At 37.5% G+C, this 18,093-nt stretch overlaps 1 protein-coding gene and 1 long non-coding RNA gene across 2 annotated transcripts in view; one reads left to right on the top strand and one right to left on the bottom strand.

The window, feature by feature from the left end:
• WDR75 (WD repeat domain 75) overlaps window positions 1-18,093 on the top strand; it is a 29,476-nt gene that overhangs the window by 6,619 nt on the left and 4,764 nt on the right. The window contains exons 5-16 of the mRNA XM_037162931.2: window positions 1,778-1,902; window positions 3,846-3,916; window positions 5,381-5,500; window positions 7,140-7,228; window positions 9,391-9,549; window positions 10,359-10,418; window positions 10,505-10,620; window positions 13,776-13,951; window positions 15,127-15,284; window positions 15,764-15,944; window positions 16,705-16,799; window positions 17,579-17,674. Of these exons, the coding sequence (XP_037018826.2) occupies window positions 1,778-1,902; window positions 3,846-3,916; window positions 5,381-5,500; window positions 7,140-7,228; window positions 9,391-9,549; window positions 10,359-10,418; window positions 10,505-10,620; window positions 13,776-13,951; window positions 15,127-15,284; window positions 15,764-15,944; window positions 16,705-16,799; window positions 17,579-17,674 (1,446 nt within the window). The remainder of the gene's footprint in view (window positions 1-1,777; window positions 1,903-3,845; window positions 3,917-5,380; window positions 5,501-7,139; window positions 7,229-9,390; window positions 9,550-10,358; window positions 10,419-10,504; window positions 10,621-13,775; window positions 13,952-15,126; window positions 15,285-15,763; window positions 15,945-16,704; window positions 16,800-17,578; window positions 17,675-18,093) is intronic.
• On the bottom strand, window positions 13-17,582 carry LOC119062097 (uncharacterized). Its single transcript, XR_005084922.2, has 5 exons — window positions 17,508-17,582; window positions 8,159-8,303; window positions 6,583-6,722; window positions 5,045-5,161; window positions 13-267 (listed from the first exon to the last, which is right to left on the bottom strand). It is a non-coding gene; the product is annotated as an uncharacterized LOC119062097 (long non-coding RNA).

Raw genomic sequence — 18,093 nt, forward strand, 5'->3', positions numbered from 1 at the left:
TAGTGTAATTAATTTGTTTTGTTTTGTATAGCATTGAGTGGCTCTTTACATTTTATAGTTTACCATATCCCAGAATGCCGCTGCACGCCGTGTTGTCCTTCATGGAATAATGCTGTGTTCAGAATTCAAAGCAGCTTTGAGATGGTTGCTGGGCCGGCAGCTAGGTTGGCTCACAGGTCATTAGCTAAGAGAACCCTTTCCATGATTCTGTATGTATCGTGGGGGGGCGGCTGGCTCGTTTGGGGTGTTTTGGGGGGTGGGGGGTGGCTAGAACAAATTCACAAATAGTTATATGTCATATACTTTATCAAAATTTCACATTAAGGAACAAATAAACAGTTCAGTTTTTCTTATGTAGCTATAAAACCATCTCTAAAGGATATTCCAAAAAAATGTTCTAGAAATGGCAGTATTATAAATAATTAAGTTGCCTTCCCAAATGGCTACTTGAAAGATAATGCTCTTCAATATTTAGGTTCTGTTTTTTATATAAATACATGGATTCTTAATGTCTATCCTCATACTTATTAAAATTCAGATTCCTAGTTCCCTGACTGACAGCTAATTAATCCACTAGGTCTGAGATTTAGTATCTCCCCAGGTGGTTCTGCCTATCGCTCCTGTTTGGTAGCCACTCTTTATACTCCGCCCATGATTTCTCAATTGGAAGGGTATTCCTGGCATGTTTGAGGAATAGCAGGGAGGCTGGATTGAAGTGAGCCAAGGGAGAAGAGGTAATACAGAGCCTCGTAGGCCATTGGAAGGACTGGCTTTTACTCTGAGTAGGTAAAAAGCCTTTGAAGGGTTTTGAGCAGAAGGACATCCTCTGACTTAGTGGTAATAAAGTCAGTGTTTTCTGCATTGAGAATACTAAAGGAGGACAAAAATAGAAGTAGGGACAACTGTCATTTCTTCAAACACTTAAAATATGAAACATGATCATGGCTTTAGGTTAGGCGATAGTGGCCGAGGTGGTGAGATACGATTGTATTTGGGATATCTTTTAAAGATCCAGCCAAACAGGGTTTAATGTGGGATATGAGAGAGAAGTCAAAGATGATTCAAGGATTTAGTTTAAGCAACTAGGTATATGGTAGTGCTATTCCCTGCAGTGGGCACTGTAAGGGAAGGCGAATTTTAGAAAGGTAAAATCAAGAGTTCAAGGTTTGGGCCTGTCAAGTTTGAGAAGGCTAGAAGAACCAGAGTTCAGAGCATAGAATAAGGCTGGGAAACAGGAAGGTGGTAGATCAGTGTGTTGCCAAATTTTACATGCATTATAAAGTATAAGAGGATACAGCTGTTGCCCAGCAGGGAGAAATTTTTTTAAAGGGGATGTAAAGAGAAGAAGCATGCCAACACTACAGAAAAGGAGGTTTATTTGACAAATGTGTGACAAGCCCATAGCATTGCTAAAAACTCAAATGGTGTATTGCTTTTGGCTGTTAAGTTCACCAATCATACCACATTCCATCTCCATTTTAGAGTTCAGCTTAGTACTTTGGAACATAGAATGTACCAGTAAAACAAATTATTTTCTATTCTGTTTCTACATATATGGAGCATGTATGCGTATGAGTTGTGGAACTAGACTTTCATTTAAAATTTGTTTATTCAAAGGAAGAGCCTATCTTTGGGGTACATTTTGTTCAAGGTGGCGTAGAATTATCATCTTGGCATCATATGGATTCTAGAGTACTGGTTAACAGTTTCATGTGACTGAATGCACATCTTCACCTTGTCCAGAGAACTTGACATTAATATAGCTTCCTTTGGCTAGATGCATTTCAGCTGGTTTCAGTGAAACTGCCCAAATCAACAAGCCAGGAAGTAGAAGCTGAGGAGTGCTCCCTTGTTTTGGATTACATAAACCAGTCACCCAAGTGCACTGCCTTTGGAAACGAGGTAAAATGCCTTTTATTGGTTTTGGTTTTTGTACATAAAATCTCTTTCCTACAGTCTTCCTCCTGAACATTTTTTGTTACAAAGATTTAATATTGCCTTGAGTTACAGTATTTTTGTTAGTAACTGAGAGGTCTGTTTCTTTGCTTTAGCTTGTGTTCATGGTAACGATTTTTAAGACTATTCTAATTCTGTATAGTCTGTTTTCCTGCTCTTCTGAACTCTCTAATTGTCCAAAATACAATCAGTGTTTTTGGCATTTGCATTGATTTCTTACTGTGTCCCACATAAAAGCCACTTGAACCTTTCATTTTAGACTGTGTGTCTTTAGAAAATACGACCTCCCTGACAATAATATACCCATTGGGGAAAATTTGGAAATTACAGGCAAATATATGGAAATTAAATCTCACCAGTGATAATATATGACAAGTCTTTTTCTGAACTTTTGCCTAAACATACATAGAACTTTACCCAAATGGAATTAGTATCTATCCTTTTTTTTACTTAACATTATAGCATGAATGGTGCTTAAATGTTCACCAGACATAATGACTGTGTGGTGTTCATACTACAACTTATTTAGCCATCACCTGTTAATAATCCCTTTATTAAAATCAAGTACCAGCAAAAGGCCCTAGTGATGTTATTGCAGTGGCATGTTCTTTTAGTCTTAAGTTTTATAACATTTTGGCTTTGTTCTGAAAAGAGTTGATTTTTTAGAGTAGAGAAGACTCTAACATTATAAAGCGCAAGTTAAAATCACAGACACCATTTCACATTCACTAGAATAGCTAAAATTAACAGAATGACAGTACTGAGTGTTGACAAGATACAGAGCGAAGTTAAACAGACACCTTTATAGTGACCCAGTAGTCCCACCCCTTGGTAGAGGAATGACAACAGGACCACAAAGTGACATGTGGAACAATGATTAGTATTAATAGCCCGAAAATGGAAATAAGCAAATGTTCATCGAGAAGAGAATATATACAATATGTTCATTCATCGGAATGCTGCTTCATAATAAAAAGGAACTAATGATACACCTGCGGGTGTAGGTGAATCTCAGAAAAGTGATGTTGAGTTAAAGAGCTCAGACAAAACATTGATCGTACCATTCCGTTTGTGTGGCTTTCTAGAACAGGTAGAGAAGTAAATGGTTGTAGAAATGACTGGTTGCTGGCAAGGGTCAGGGCACTGAGCAGAAACTGGAAAGAGGAACAGGGGACATTCCAGAAGTGAAGGAACTGTTCTGAATCTTGATTGTAATGATGGTTTCATGGATATAGGCATATGTGAAAAGTTGCATTTTATTGTTTGTAAATTATGCCTTAATGGGAAAAAATTAAATCTGTTTTAATTTTTATTGAATTTACTGAGATGACATTGGTTAATGAAAGTATATAGGTTTCAGGCATCAGGTCTTGAATAAATCATCTGTATATTGTGCATTCACCACCCCAAGTCAAGTCTCCTGCCTTCACCATTTATCCCTTCTTTCCTCTGCCTGCCCCCCACCCACTCATCATACTGTTGTCTTTGTCTCTGAGGGGTTTTTTTTTCTTTGCTTAATCCCTTCACCTTTTTCATTCAACTCCCAACCCCATCCCCTCTGAGAGCTGTCAGTCTGTTCTCTGTATCTATGAGTCTGTTTCTATGTTTTGTCCATTAGATTTCACATATAAGTGAAATCATGGTACGTTTACATCTGAAGCTAGATAGCGTGGCTTTAGGATTTAGGACCTAAGTTGTTCTTTCAATTTTCTGTGATTATCTTTAAAGTAGGATTATTCTATCCATAGCTAAACTATAATATACTGTTTTATATTAACATAACTCTTAATCTGCAAAATACTATTTTTACTATACTAACTTTTGTGGCAGGAATATTTCTTCTTAAAAAGGTCTGACTGTTGTGGATGTTATCTATTTTGAACTACCAGGGAGAATATGTAGCTGCAGTGCGGGACTTTTACTTGTCTGTGTATTTTTTCAAAAAGAAAAAAACCTCAAGGTAAGGATTCCTTTTTGAAAGCTTTATTTACTTGCGAGCTTCTTTATATCATTCTCACACCTATAATCTAAAGCTATTACAAGTTTTATATTTACAAATCACTGAAATCATAAGATATAGAGGTACTTTTATTTTGAGGGGTGTGGGGGTTCTGGGGAGGTATTTGGTTGGTTGGCTTTTGTGGGGGGTTTGGTTTGGTTTTTGGTTTGGTTTTGGGGCCTGATACCTAGTAATATTTAGTAAACAGAACTATTAATTACAACACTATTTTGTGTTTAACTTTATAGGTTATGGTAGGCTTTGACATACATTTTTTATTTGATCTACCACATGGCCCATAAGACAAATGTTGCTTGTTTGCCACTTTTTAAATTTTTATTTTCAATTACAGTTGACATATATTAGTTTCAGGTGTTCAGCAAAGTGGTTAGACATTGATATAACTTACAGAGTCTGGTACCCACCTGACACCGCAGGTAGTTAACTGCAGTGTCATCGACTAGTCCCTGTGCTGTATTTCACCCTGTTTCATAACCGCCAGTGGGTACTTCTGATCCGGTCAGTTCTTCGCCCAGACATGTGACCCCCCACCCACCCACCCGGCAACCATCAGTTTGCTTCTCCGTATAAGTTTGTCTTTGTTTCATTTGTTCATTTATATTGTTTTTTAGATTCCAGTTTTTAACCCACAGTGGATGGAGTTGAGAGATCTTTAGTCTCAAAAACCTTGGGAGCTTTTCTAGCCAAAAATCTTTCTACACCAAGACTCTGGTGTGCACATTTGTGTCAGAATTGGATTTGGTTTGAAAAGGCGTCTGGAGATAATCCTCACTGCCATATTACAGATACAGAAATGAATGGAAGCTTTGGGACACCTGGGTTTAAAGCAAGTCAGAATTATCCGTATGAATTTCACTGTACCTCAAATTAACGTATTTTAAATGAGGATAATATCTTAAAAGAGTTGTAAAGATGAAGGAGACAGCATACTGTAACAGACTAGCACTAAGTACTAGTGGTCACCCTTCAGATGACACTGTACCCTTTTCCCCGTTACCATGTCAGTATTAGCATTTGGTTTTCTTTGCAGGATAATGAGGATCCTCTTTAGACATACTAGCCACTTACCTTGGGTATAATTTCTTAGGCCTGTGCATATCAGGTGCTAAAACTTCAAGATGCTGAACAAACTTTGTCCAGGCAAAAAGCCACTAAAAAAACCATCTTCATCAACATCAGTGGCCTCTGTAAACAAGTTATAATGGTACAGTGTCAGTCACATGAAGTATACATTATATATTAATTTTTACAAAACTATTGACCACAGTTTTTAAAATGATGCATTTATATTCAGTGAATTCTGAGGGGTCCCTCGTTTTCATTAAGGGTGAGAAATTCCTTTTACTTAACTGCATCACCACTTACCAAGTCTTTAATAATCAAGAAAATTTAATTTTCTTTTAGATTTACCTTGTCATCATCAAGAAATAGGAAACACGCGAAGAACAATTTTACATGTGTAGCATGTCACCCAAAGGAAGATTGCATAGCAACTGGTCACAAGGACGGCAAGATTCGCCTTTGGTCAGTTAACTCAGGAGGAGCATGGTGGTGATTTCTGTACTGGGTTATATTAGTGCTGCAGAACAGAGAGCTGTCTCTGGGTCCAGGATGAAGGGTAGCACTGAAAAGCCACTGCTTACGATAGAGATTAGGCTTTACTGGCATCCTCCCTGTCTCGTATCACAGTGTCTTCATTGAATAGGCTTACTGTTTTAGGGGCAGTGAAAATTTCTATTTTGCCTATAGTCGTTTTATTGAAGCGAACTCTTCTTGTCAGCATTTAAGTAAAAAGGAAAGAGGGACAATAAGGAATATCTACGTAACAGGACACAAAGGTGGCCTGTTGTTTGTATCAGTTTGGCCAAAAAGTTCATTTGGTTTTTTCAGTGAGATGGCTATAGTAGCACTTAGTTGTCTTTAACTTCATTTGAAACGATTTAGTTAGATTGTATTGTGACAGCTGTCATATCAACGTACATTAAAAAAACCGAGAATGGGTGAGTTTTTGTGTCGCTATCTTGAAGATGGAAGAAACTATGCAACATTTTTGGCATATAATGGCATATAATGCTTTATTATTTTAAGAAAGGTAAAAATGCAATTGCAATGCAAAAAAAAAAGATTTATGCAGTGTATGGAGAAGGTGCTGTGATTGATCAAATGTGTCAAAAGTGGTTTGTGAAGTTTCATGCTGGAGATTTCTCATTGGACAGTACTCCACGGTCAGATAGACCAGTTGAAATAGAAAGCGATCAAATCAAAACGTTAATTGGGAATAATCAGCATTATACTACACAGGAGATAGCCAACATACTCAAAATACCCAAATCCATAATACCCAAATCCATACAGTTATCAGTAAAAATTTAAATGTCTTTATTTTACAGAAAAAAAAAATAAATGGACTTTTTGGCCAACCCAATAGAAAGTGATTTCAGTTAGAAATAGAAAACGTACTCTTTGTACATTAAGACCCATAAGCTTGCTATTACAATTTATTATTTGGGGCATATATGAGGGCAGACCCAAAAAACTGGAATTTATTTACAAAGATTTATGTATGCTTAAAATGTTTAAACTTAAGTCACCTTCAAAGAACTCACCATTTGATGAAATACACCTATTGAGATTTTTTCCACTGTTCAAAAACAGTTTTTGAACTTGTCGGTTTTGATGCCCCTTAGTGCTCCTGCTGTTTTCTGTTCTACCTCTTCCACATCAGCAAAATGTTTCCCTTGTAGAACTTTTTCATCCAGGGGGTAAAAAAAAAAGTTGCTCAAGGTGAGATTAGGTGAATTGGGAGGGTGGGCACAGAGGTGATGCCATTTTTAAAAGGTTAAAAACTGCTGAACACTCTGTGGCATGGGCAGGTACGCTCACAAATCAGTCTTCATGAAATGGGCAAATGAATTGAAAATGTCTTTAAAAAAAAAAATTCACTAAACCAAATGCAGCCTGTCACAACACCAGCTGGCAAAGACGGGTTCCTAGAACACCCACCTAGCAGAGGGACCCTGTACTACAAGGGGTCTGTCCTCCAGAAGATAATCCCAGTTTCGAGTAGGAGGAACTCCCCTTGTATGTTCATTATACTTGGCATGCCATTATTTTTCTGACTTAAGCCTTTGATGAAATTAAAAATACTGGTTTTCTCCAACAGGAGAAATTTTGATGATGATAAGAAATACACATACACATGTCTGCATTGGCACCATGATATGGTTATGGATCTGGCTTTTTCAGTGACAGGTAAGTATAAGTTTAATAATTAAAATGAATTTTTGAAGCATGTGAATTAAGTATCTTAGCTTACTTATAATTTGAAATATCTAGAATTGCATGGGCCAAATGACTTGTAAATTTTGTATGTCACCCTATGTTTTGGAAATTGCTCGGCACAGTACCATATACTTCAACTTTCAAAGCCCTTCAGAGTAGCAAAGTGTACAGCTGTGGTAAAGTCTCATCTGTGACCCTATGAAACAGGTTATCATCATCCTCATTTCACAGGTGAAAGAAAAGTTTGTAACTGAGAACTAACTTGCCTAAGGTCACGTGCCTGGTAGTTGGATTTGGATGTAGGTCTAATCCAAAGGCTTGTTTAAACTGTTTAAATTGCCTCATCCACATTCACTATTTTGAATTAATTCAGACCTTTGTTCCATTTAACCTGCATGAGAGCACTACAAATACCTCCTTAAAAATAGTATGAAATTCAACAGAAGTTTGGAGAAGTGCACTGTGCCTTTGGTTACTTTCAGCATCCTTACACCTATGTGGTAAAAGTTAGATCAGCATTTTTTTTACTGGTCCTCTAAAAAGAACTGTAATAGAGCAACAAAAATAAAGAGAATAAAAAGAGAGCTAGATGCTGTAGTAGATTGTGTATCTGGAGAAAGTGATTTTTCTTTCTGCAAGTCTTCTAGAGAATGCCAGGACAAGTCTTAATCACATGTCCTAGATTCTTACAGGGTTACTTGGGTTTAACTCTGGAGCTCCAGGAAGTAGGGAGGTATCTTTAGCCTATCTGTACTTTTGCTTTGGGGAGCAGTGACCACTATGGAGGCAGGACCCAACCTAACGCCTAGAGTAGTACATCAGGAGTACAGTTGTGATGTGTGAGAACTTAGAATAAAAAGAGAATGGAAAGGATATTAACTCTACAATTAAAGACCTTACCTTCCCCGCCCTCCTGCCACCGCTCCAGAAGTACATCCGAGTGTGTGTGTGGCCTGCATGTGTTACCCTTCTCCGTCTCCTCTCACACCAGTTGGCAGGCACAGCCTTCTGTGGCAGCCTTAGCCCTGAGACATTCAGGACTGGCCTTTTCAGGTGGCGTTAGAGAAGAGGAAATAAACAGATTATTTGGCACTTAAAGGAAAAGAAGGAATACAAAATGCTTCTACCCTAAGCCAAGGCTTTTGTATAGGAGCTACTGCAGATAATCTTGGCTGTTAGACAGTTGAATTCTTGCGTTTATAATTTAAGTGTGAGTATTTATAAATGAGAAGTAGTGGTTGCATATAGTACATAGCTGTCAGTAAGATGTCAGTATTGACCTTCTATAGGTATAAATTAATAGAAGAAGAAAAAATAGCTCTCTCTATAAAAAGAACTATAAATTATGGCTGTTTTGAAAACCTTTATAAGTTAAGGCAAATAGGAACAATATAAATCGTCTCAACTATGCTTTGAACCCAGTCATGCTGTGTGTGAACATTTCAGTAATTGTTGCTTTTTTCTAATCCTTAAGCCTTTCTTAGGACCTCAGATAATGTTGACTGAAGTGCTAATAGTGTTCCCAACCACTGGGGGGAAGTTTTCAGTATTTTATCCCTTAAAACGACATGTATCCTTAATGAAAATACTAAAGTCCCATCAAATATTACAGTCTCACATTCCTCACATTATATAGTTGGATTCAGCTTGCTAATGGTACTGTTGGGGAATTTTCATCAGTCATGACATGAAATGGGCTTGGAATTTTTTTATGATGTACTTGTTTTGCTGTGGGATTATGCTGGTCTTAGGAAACAAATTGGGAAGTGTTCCCCTTTTGTTACTTGGAAGAGTGAAAGTTGGTTTATTTCTTCCTTAAATATTTGGAAAAACTCAGCAGCAAAGCCCTCTGGGCCTAGAAGATGTTTGTTTCCTTGGGTTTTTCTTGTTATCGGAGGAAGAGTTGATTACCAGCAAACTAATCAGCTATTATTGGAAAAGAAAATCCCTGAATAAAGTGATCTTTAAATCTTTGTTTGGAGGGGATTAAAAGATATTAACACACTTCTTTGCATATTTTTAAAAAATAGTTTATTTCTCTAACAGGGTTAGAAAATTTTAAATGCCGATTACTTTTTCTATTTTTTTTTTTTTCCTCCTGAAACACTCCTTTCATTTCTGGGGATGGGAAGGCACCAGCCTGCTGAGCGGTGGCCGAGAGTCCGTGCTCGTGGAGTGGCGCGACGCAGCCGAGAAGAACAAGGAGTTCCTTCCCCGTTTAGGAGCCACTATCGAACACATCTCGGTCTCCCCGGCCGGTGATTTATTCTGTACCTCTCACTCCGATAACAGTGAGTGACTTGTTACTGGGAGGAAATACAGTTGGTGCAATGCCTCAGTTACTTAGCATCTGTAAGAAACGGCAAATACAAGACCTCAAACTCAAAGGAGCATCAGATTTAATAAGCATTTTTTCTTCTGTTCCTCTCCTTAGTATCGCTCCTTTCTGCCCCAGGATGCCCCCAGAATGTAGTATTCTCAGAACTGTTATGAAAGTGTAGGGCTTAAGTATATTTGAGTATTGTCATGCCACTTATATTTCAGAACCTTTTCATGTGGAATGATGTGGAGAAGTAAGGGAAGGGTTTTGAAGTAGGGGTTTGTGCTTTCATAGATACAGTGGCATTTCCAAAGGAACACTGAGATTCTCCTTTGAAATAGCCATTGTATCAGTGTGGGAGTTCAGTGGATTCTGAGAGGAACGGAGGCCGTCTTGTATTCCTCCAGAACCTTTGCTCGTCCTGTTAACTGTCCAGCCTGGATGTAGATCCCCTAGCTTATTGCCTCCTTTCCCTTCAAAACAGAACATAACTGTGAGCAATCCATTAGTGCAGTGACTCATTTCAAAGTAAATTATCAGTCTCTTCCAGGATATTTAAGTTTCTGGATTAATACTTAAAAGGTATCCAAAAGCACAACTGAGAAAACTGAGAGTCTCTGACGGAAACTCCCCACCAAATATATTCTTGATTTTTTTTTTTTTTTAGTAACACTCTAACTAAATTGAACATACTCAGTTGTTTTTGTATTCTGATATATTGCAGAATAATATAAATTAATTTTTTCTAACTATTTTCTAAATACTTTTTTTTCCCCACAGAGATAATTGTCATTCACCGAAACCTTGAGGCATCAGCAGTAATTCAAGGCCTAGTGAAAGGTATTGAACGCAGTGGGTTTGGGATTGTGCACATTTTAAAAGTGATTATTTGTCTGGTTTCAACTGTTGTTTGTCACTTTTTGCAGATAGCAGTGTCTTGACTGGTTTGATGATTGATCCAAGAACTAAAGCTTTAGTTTTGAATGGAAAGCCTGGCCACTTGCAGTTTTATTCTCTCCAGAGTGATAAGCAGTTATATAATGTAAGATTTTGATCTATTGACTATCTTTAAAACCAATGAAAATCCTTTACAGCACCACCAAGGCCTGTAACTTACTTAGTAGCTGCTAACACATGTCCTGTGCCTGTGTTTACTTCAGCACAGTCAGTCCAGTCCACTGTTTTCTCCATCACGGCTGCCAGTGGAATCTACATGTGAGCCCGTTGATAATCTCGTGCAGCCTCTGTCTGTTTTATTTTGTTTTAGACTACACTCTAATTAACCGTCACACATATCTGTGCCTTTGAGTCACAAAGGCAGGAAATGAGAGTATGTAGCTTGGTGATACAAATATGCCTCTGCTTTGTGGTGGAAAGTGTCATATGTGCATACCAAAGATAACATTTTTTTTAATATTAAATTTTATTTAGTTACTTTTCAAGTACATTTTTTTTAATCTATTTCTCCCATCCCACCCCACCCCCCGCCTGGTCTCCCCCCTCCCTCCCATTTCCCCCCGCCCAGTCCTCATCTCTGTGTCTTTCATACTTGTTCCTCAAAATCCCTCCCCCTTTTTCCCCTTAAGTTCCCTTCCCTCTCCCCTCTGGTCGCTGCCCACTTGTTCTCTATTTCAGTGTCTTTGTTTTTATTCTGTTTGCTTGTTTGTTTTATTCTTTAGCTTCCTGTCAAAGGTGAGATCATATGGTATTTGTCCTTCAATGCCTGGCCTATGTCACTCAGCATAATGCTTTCCAGTTCCATCCATGTTGTTGCAAAAGGTAGTAGCTCCTTCTTTCTCTCTGCTGCATAGAATTCCATTGTGTATATGTACCACAATTTTTTGATCCATTCGTTTACTGATGGGCACCTAGGTTGCTTCCAACTCTTGGCTATTGTAAATTGTGCTGCTATGAACATTGTGGTGCATAGGTTCTTTGAAATTGATGTTTTAGGATTCTTGGGGTATAATCCTAGCAGTGGAATTGCTGGGTCAAAAGGCAGGTCAATTTTTATTTTTCTGAGAAAATTCCATACTGTTTTCCATAATGGTTGTACCAGTCTACAATCCCACCAACAGTGAACTAAGGTCCCCTTTTCCCCACACCCTCTCCAACATTTGTTGTTTGTTGCTTTGTCTATTATAGCCATCCTGACTGGTGTAAAGTGGTATCTCATTGTGGTTTTAATTTGCATCTCTCTGATAGCTAACGATATTGAGCATCTCTTCATGTGTCTCTGGATATTCTGTATATCCTCTTTAGAGAAGTGTCTGTTCAAGTCCTTTTCCCATTTTTTAATTGGGTTCGATGTCTTCCTAGAGTGGAGTCGTGTAAGTTCTTCGTATATTTTGGAGATTAAACCTTTGTCTGAGGTATCATTGGCAAATATGTTTTCCCATACAGTTGGTTGTCTTTTTAATTTAATACTGTTTCCTTTAGCCATGCAGAAGCTTTTTATTTTGATGAGATCCCATTTGTTTATTCTTTCCTTTATATTCCTTGCTCTAGGGGACATATCCGTAAAAATGTTGCTGCATGGAATATCTGAGATTTTCTTGCCAATGTTCTCCTCTAGGACTTTAATGGTGTCACGGCTTATATTTAAGTTTTTTATCCACCTTGAATTTATTTTGGTGTATGGTGTAAGTTGGTGCTCAAGTTTCATTTTTTTGCACGTAGCTGTCCAGTTCTCCCAACACCATTTGCTGAAGAGGCTATCTTTACTCCATTTTATGTTACTGCCCCCTTTGTCGAATATTAATTGACTGTAGAGGGTTGGGTTGATTTCTGGGCTCTGTTCTGTTCCATTGGTCTATGTGCCTGTTTTTATGCCAGTACCAGGCTGTTTTGATTACAGTGGCTTTGTAATACAGTTTGATATCAGGTATTGTGATCCCTCCTACTTTGTTCTTCTTTCTCAAAAGAGCAGCTGCTATTCGGGCTCATTTATGATTCCATATAAATTTTTGAAGTGTTTGTTCTATGTCTGTGAAATACGCTATTGATACTTTAATAGGTATTGCATTGAATCTGTATATTTATTGCTTTGGGTAGTATGGACATTTTGATGATGTTAATTCTTCCAATCCATGAACAAGGTATATGTTTCCATTTGTTTGTGTCTTCCCTGATTTCTTTCTTCAGTGCTGTGTAGTTTTCTGCATATAGGTCTTTTACCTCTTTGGTTAGGTTTATTCCCAGATATTTTATTTTTCTTTTTGCTATATCGAATGGGATTTTTTCCTTGATTTCTGCTTCTGCTGATTCATTGTTTGTATACAAAAATGCCTTTGATTTCTGGATATTGACTTTGTATCCTGCTGTTTTGCCAAATTCATTAATTAGTTTGAGCAGTTTTTGGGTAGAGTCTATAGGATTTTCCATGTACACTATCATGTCATCTGCAAACAATGACAGTTTTGTTTCCTCCTTTCCTATTTGGATGCCTTTTATTTCCTTTTCCTGCCTGATCGCTGTGGCCAAAACTTCTAATCAAAGATAACATTTTCAGTGTAATTAAAGAGGATAGCTTCCTTTAATCCTGATAAATGCAACCCTGGCTTCGCACTTTTTTCCTTTGCCCCCTCAGTACCCTTCACAGGTTCCTATCATAGAAGCTGTAACACTTGCTCTCAGTCTTTCCCCCACTTTTAAAACCCTCGGAGAACGGAAACTTACTTTATTTTTGCACATTTCTACTGCAGTGCTTGGAAATGGTAGGCATTTAACACGTTTAGTAAAATAGGCAACGAGATGGAATAAAAGAAACAAGCCTAAATAAAATGCCTGCCTACTTACATTGTTACTTTTTTTTGCTTCTTAACAATTACGATTTAATTTTTGCTCATGTTTCTAGTAATATAAAATCTAGCGTTGAGATTTTATATAAAGCTATCTGTTCTTAGAAACAAGTAAAAAGTATTATTATAAGCTAAAGATTCTGTTGTATCATATAAATGAGTCATGCTCATCACTAATATTTGCTGACATTGAAGAATTGTCACTGAACTGTGTAGTGCCAGTTCAGTGGTGACAAATTCGATGACTATAACTATTGGTTTGTTTCTCCCTTTATTAAAAGTCAGTTACTATAGATTCTAGAAGTTGTATATCAGGTGGTTAATTACCATTTCTTGAATGCTTTAACATTTATGTATTTACATTAATAAACATTTTGGATTTTTTTTAACCCATCAGTTAGATATTGTGCAGCAAGAATATATCAATGATTATGGTCTGATCCAAATTGAGCTTACAAAGGCTGCATTTGGCTGCCATGGTAACTGGCTTGCAACAGTGGAACAACGTCAAGAAAAGAAAACTGAGCTTGAATTACAAATGAAACTGTGGACATACAATAAGAAAACACAAGGGTAATGCTACTTATATGGCCATAGCATTTTAAAACAGAAAATATTTTCCTTTCTGTTCATGGTTTGAGATCTTAATCTTTAGATATTTTATTGTGAAAAGTTTTAGATTGAGATTAAACAAAGGGGGTATTCCAAATCCTTCAAGCTTTTGGCTCCGAGAAAGCACAGATGTCCAAGTTACAATGTCATCATATTGCATAAATGAGGAAACAAGGGAAAGTGAGACCCCCAAGGACATAATACCTAACTCCAGGCAAGTCTAGGATTAGAATCTCAATGTCTTAGTTCTTAATATTATACTCCCCCCCCAAAAAAATTATGCCACCTTCTTTAGAGAAGTGGCAGTGGTAGACGAGAATAGACAAGAACGGTGTAGTGTGGTATGTGTGTTTTGATCAGATCAGGAGCCCACCGGTTTCTCATGCCACGGCTGTCATAGCTATTTATCAAGTCCTCGCTGTGTGCCAAGAACTAGGCTTTGGCCTTTTGTAGCCACTGTCCTAGTAATCTTCACAAGAACACTGTAAGATAAGCCTGTTGTCCATGTTTTCACAGGTGAGGAAACAGGCCCAGAGGGATGAAGTAACTGTCTCTAGTCACCACTCTTGTAACCTGAACTTTTAAAAAACACATTATTTTGCCCTGATGTTCACAGTGCTAGCATAGTTTACAGCCATGTCTGGAAACAAGCTTTGAAAGGTAGTTTGGGTCATTAAAAACATTAAATATTGACCAGGAAAGTTTGATTAGGTAGTTTGCTTTCTGTATTTTCTTGCCACAAGTAGGGTCTTTTATAGTCATTCTATGCTTTGCTTATTTTCAAAAGTAGCTAGTGGGGCACCTGTGTTCTATACAGTTTCCCTGTAGAGTTCAGTACAGTAGGATTTTAAGTATTATTTTTTGATGGCCCCTATTGTATACTTATTTTGTACCATTAAGTTGACATTATACATAATCATCTCTGTTGTGTAAGTTACACAGATAATATGTTAGGACTGTGGTCTACACGTAGCTGTTAAGAGAGAGCACTCAACTGTTTGTCATTCTAAGTGATAATGTATCTGTTGTCTGTTTTTAAAAATGCTGTTGTAAAAGGTACAATATGCAAGAAATTGTCATATGACAGTAAATCATGGTCTGGTATGAGAGTAAATTGGTGGTTTCCTTCCTGCTAGGTTTGTTCTTAATACAAAGGTTAACATGCCACATGAAGACCACATCACAGCTCTGTGTTTCTGCAATGCAGAAAAATCTGAAAACCCCACCTTGGTTACAGCTAGTAAAGATGGTCACTTCAAAGTATGGATATTAACAGATGATTCTGATATATACAGTAAGTTAAATACAGTCTGCCTAAGGAGCACCTAATTTTAAGAAGTGATATATTTATCTCCCATGAATTTATACTCATCCTGGGAGGGCATTTTCTACCTTGCTTAAGTCTGTAGGATACTGCCTAATTTTAAAAGATGCAAGTTACTATTTTGTTACATACCTTTTCTCTAAATGTATACTTTTGTTTTATTAATTGCATGATTAATCACGTGCTAATGATTCTAGTCCAGTTTGTGAGGATACAATAAAAGGGGCTTTTGCATTTAGTTTTTCACTATTCCACTAGAGGGAGCTCAAGGTCTCCAGGAAAGGGGCATAACTTTCAAATCGTTCAATGATTTATAGCACTTCTAACTACAGTTTTGGGGAACAGGCTTTCTGTTGTGTTTATTTCTCTCTCCTTATTGCTTATAACTTCCCTAAAATGTTATCTAGCATTTATACCATTTCTGAACTCTATGGTCTGCATTTCCACAGGAAAAGCTACTGGCTGGACCTGTGACTTTGTGGGTAGTTATCACAAATACCAAGCAACTAACTGTTGTTTCTCTGAAGATGGCTCTTTACTGGCCGTTAGTTTTGAGGAAATTGTTACAATATGGGATTCAGAGACATGGGAACTTAAATGTACGTTTTGTCAACGAGCCGGGAATATAAGGTAGGTCAATAATTTGGAAATATGAAATACAACTTTTTAAAATTTAAACAAGTTTTTTTACATAAACTTTAGTAATAATTTATGCTTTCTCTAAAATTAGCCTTGGATCAGTCAGGCCAGCAGCTAACCAGAGCGGAAAACTAAAAATTTTTTGCATATGAACCATGTGCAGTGATGTTTCCATTTCTGAAATCAGGATTGACATTTAATTGCTGGCCTACAGATTCCTTTTCTTTGTACTAATACTTTTCATGGTTGTGCTGCATGACAACAGAAGCCTCCCTGGATCCAAACAGTGCTTATCTCAGCAGTAGCTTCCATTGCACTTCATGCAACAGCAATTGAGGGCAGCAGGGAGACGGCTAACATAATTGTTCCTGATTCCCAGCATGTCTGATTCTGAATTTACTTCGTAAAACTTCCTTCAGAATTCATACTGTAAACTGTCCTCTTTAGGTGAATGTGCATAAAAAGGGTTTTTTTAAATCACTGTACATTTTGCATACCCTTTCTGTATGTCTTAACTATTACACCACACAGCTTATTAGAGAAAAGAACTGGTCATCAAACCTGTTTTTCCAAAGAAACAGTATATCTAAATAAGCCTTTTTCTTTTGTACTCCTTAGTCCCTTTTTCTGCAAGATAACTGTGAACAAAAACATATGTGCGTATCTAAAACTCTAGTTTGCATGAAGTCAGTACTGTGCAGGAAGTCTGATAGAACTGGCTCATTAACTCCCCTGTGGTTTTTCCACCTAGGCACCTTTGCTTTGGGAGACTGACTTGTTCAAAGTACCTTCTTGGTGCTACTGAAAATGGAATTCTTTGCTGTTGGAATCTGCTCAGTTGTGCATGTAAGGTATTTTTTACCATAAAGCGACTTGGCAAAGCAAGATGGAATTAAAGTTAGGCATTTTAGGACTTTTGGATTATATCTTCATGTCTCTACCCAGAGAATATATAATTTTTTTAATGGTATACCACTAAAATTTGGACCTGTACATTATTTGTAAATGGCCTTAGGTCAGTAAATAGAATTGATTCTCACCTTTTTCCAATGTCTTCAGTGTGTATGACTTTCTGTTGTCCTCCATATTCTCCATCCTCCTAACAGTTTGAGGATTGTGTCTGCTAATTTGTAATGCACATCAACCTGCAGTATCCCTGACCACTTTAAATTTAAACACAGCCCACCACAACCCTCCTAACAGACGTGGACTTAGTGTCATTTTACTCATTCGAATACGTGTTTGGAAGGCGTAGTGGTTGCTTAGTAATGAATGTGTGCGATGACATTTCTTTATATTCTTTACGGTGTCCATTGCCAACATGTTGCCCATGTTTAGTAGCAGAAAAGCACCTGACAGTAGTTGCATGGAATGATAACCATTTTGTAGTGTGTAGAAGGAGTACATTGTTCTGTTTCCTGCCCTCTTTTTTTTTTTTTACTGCAGCCTTCCATAGACAATTCCGGTCTGTCCGCATGTGCATTTGGAAGTGTAAAGTCCCTTTTCCTAAAGACAATAGAATTGATTGTTCCAATGAAGATTAAGATTACGTACTTTAAATAACAAGCTTTGAAAAGCTTTTGGTAAATCTCTCAGAAGTCAATCACTGTTTCTTTCTTCCCCAGTGGAGTGGAGTGCAAAATTAAATATTCGCGTCATGGAACCTGATCCCAATTCAGAGAATGTTGCTGCAGTCTCCAAGTCTTCAGTGGGTTCAGACTGTAAGTACAGATCATATTTGGATCATAAGAAATCTGTTACCTGAATTTTCTTTTTTAACATGTTCTATAATTTGAGTCAAACTTACCTTCACATCAGGTGTTTAAAGCCATTTTGCCTGAGGCACTGCCCTTTCTTGAGTTCTTAATCCAGCACTTTGTTACTTAAGCATTCATGCTCAGTCCTAGGAGTTTCAGCACATTCCTCATTTTTCAACATGCCAGTTCCTACTTAACCATCAAAATCCAAAAGATTTCACCTCTTTGAAGTATCCCACATTTCTCTGTAAAGCTTTAATCGTTCCTCCTGTGTTCTAGAAGCGCTTGCTGCATATTTCTGCTCTAGTACATAAGACAAAATATTGTTTTGATATTTTGGTGCCCTGTCTTCTGCATTATGCTTTGGTCTCTAGAGCTAGGAT

This window comes from Artibeus jamaicensis, unplaced genomic scaffold (genome assembly GCF_021234435.1).
Source record: "Artibeus jamaicensis isolate MK-2021 breed Jamaican fruit bat unplaced genomic scaffold, CSHL_Jam_final contig_391, whole genome shotgun sequence".
Classification (NCBI taxonomy): Eukaryota; Metazoa; Chordata; class Mammalia; order Chiroptera; family Phyllostomidae; genus Artibeus; species Artibeus jamaicensis.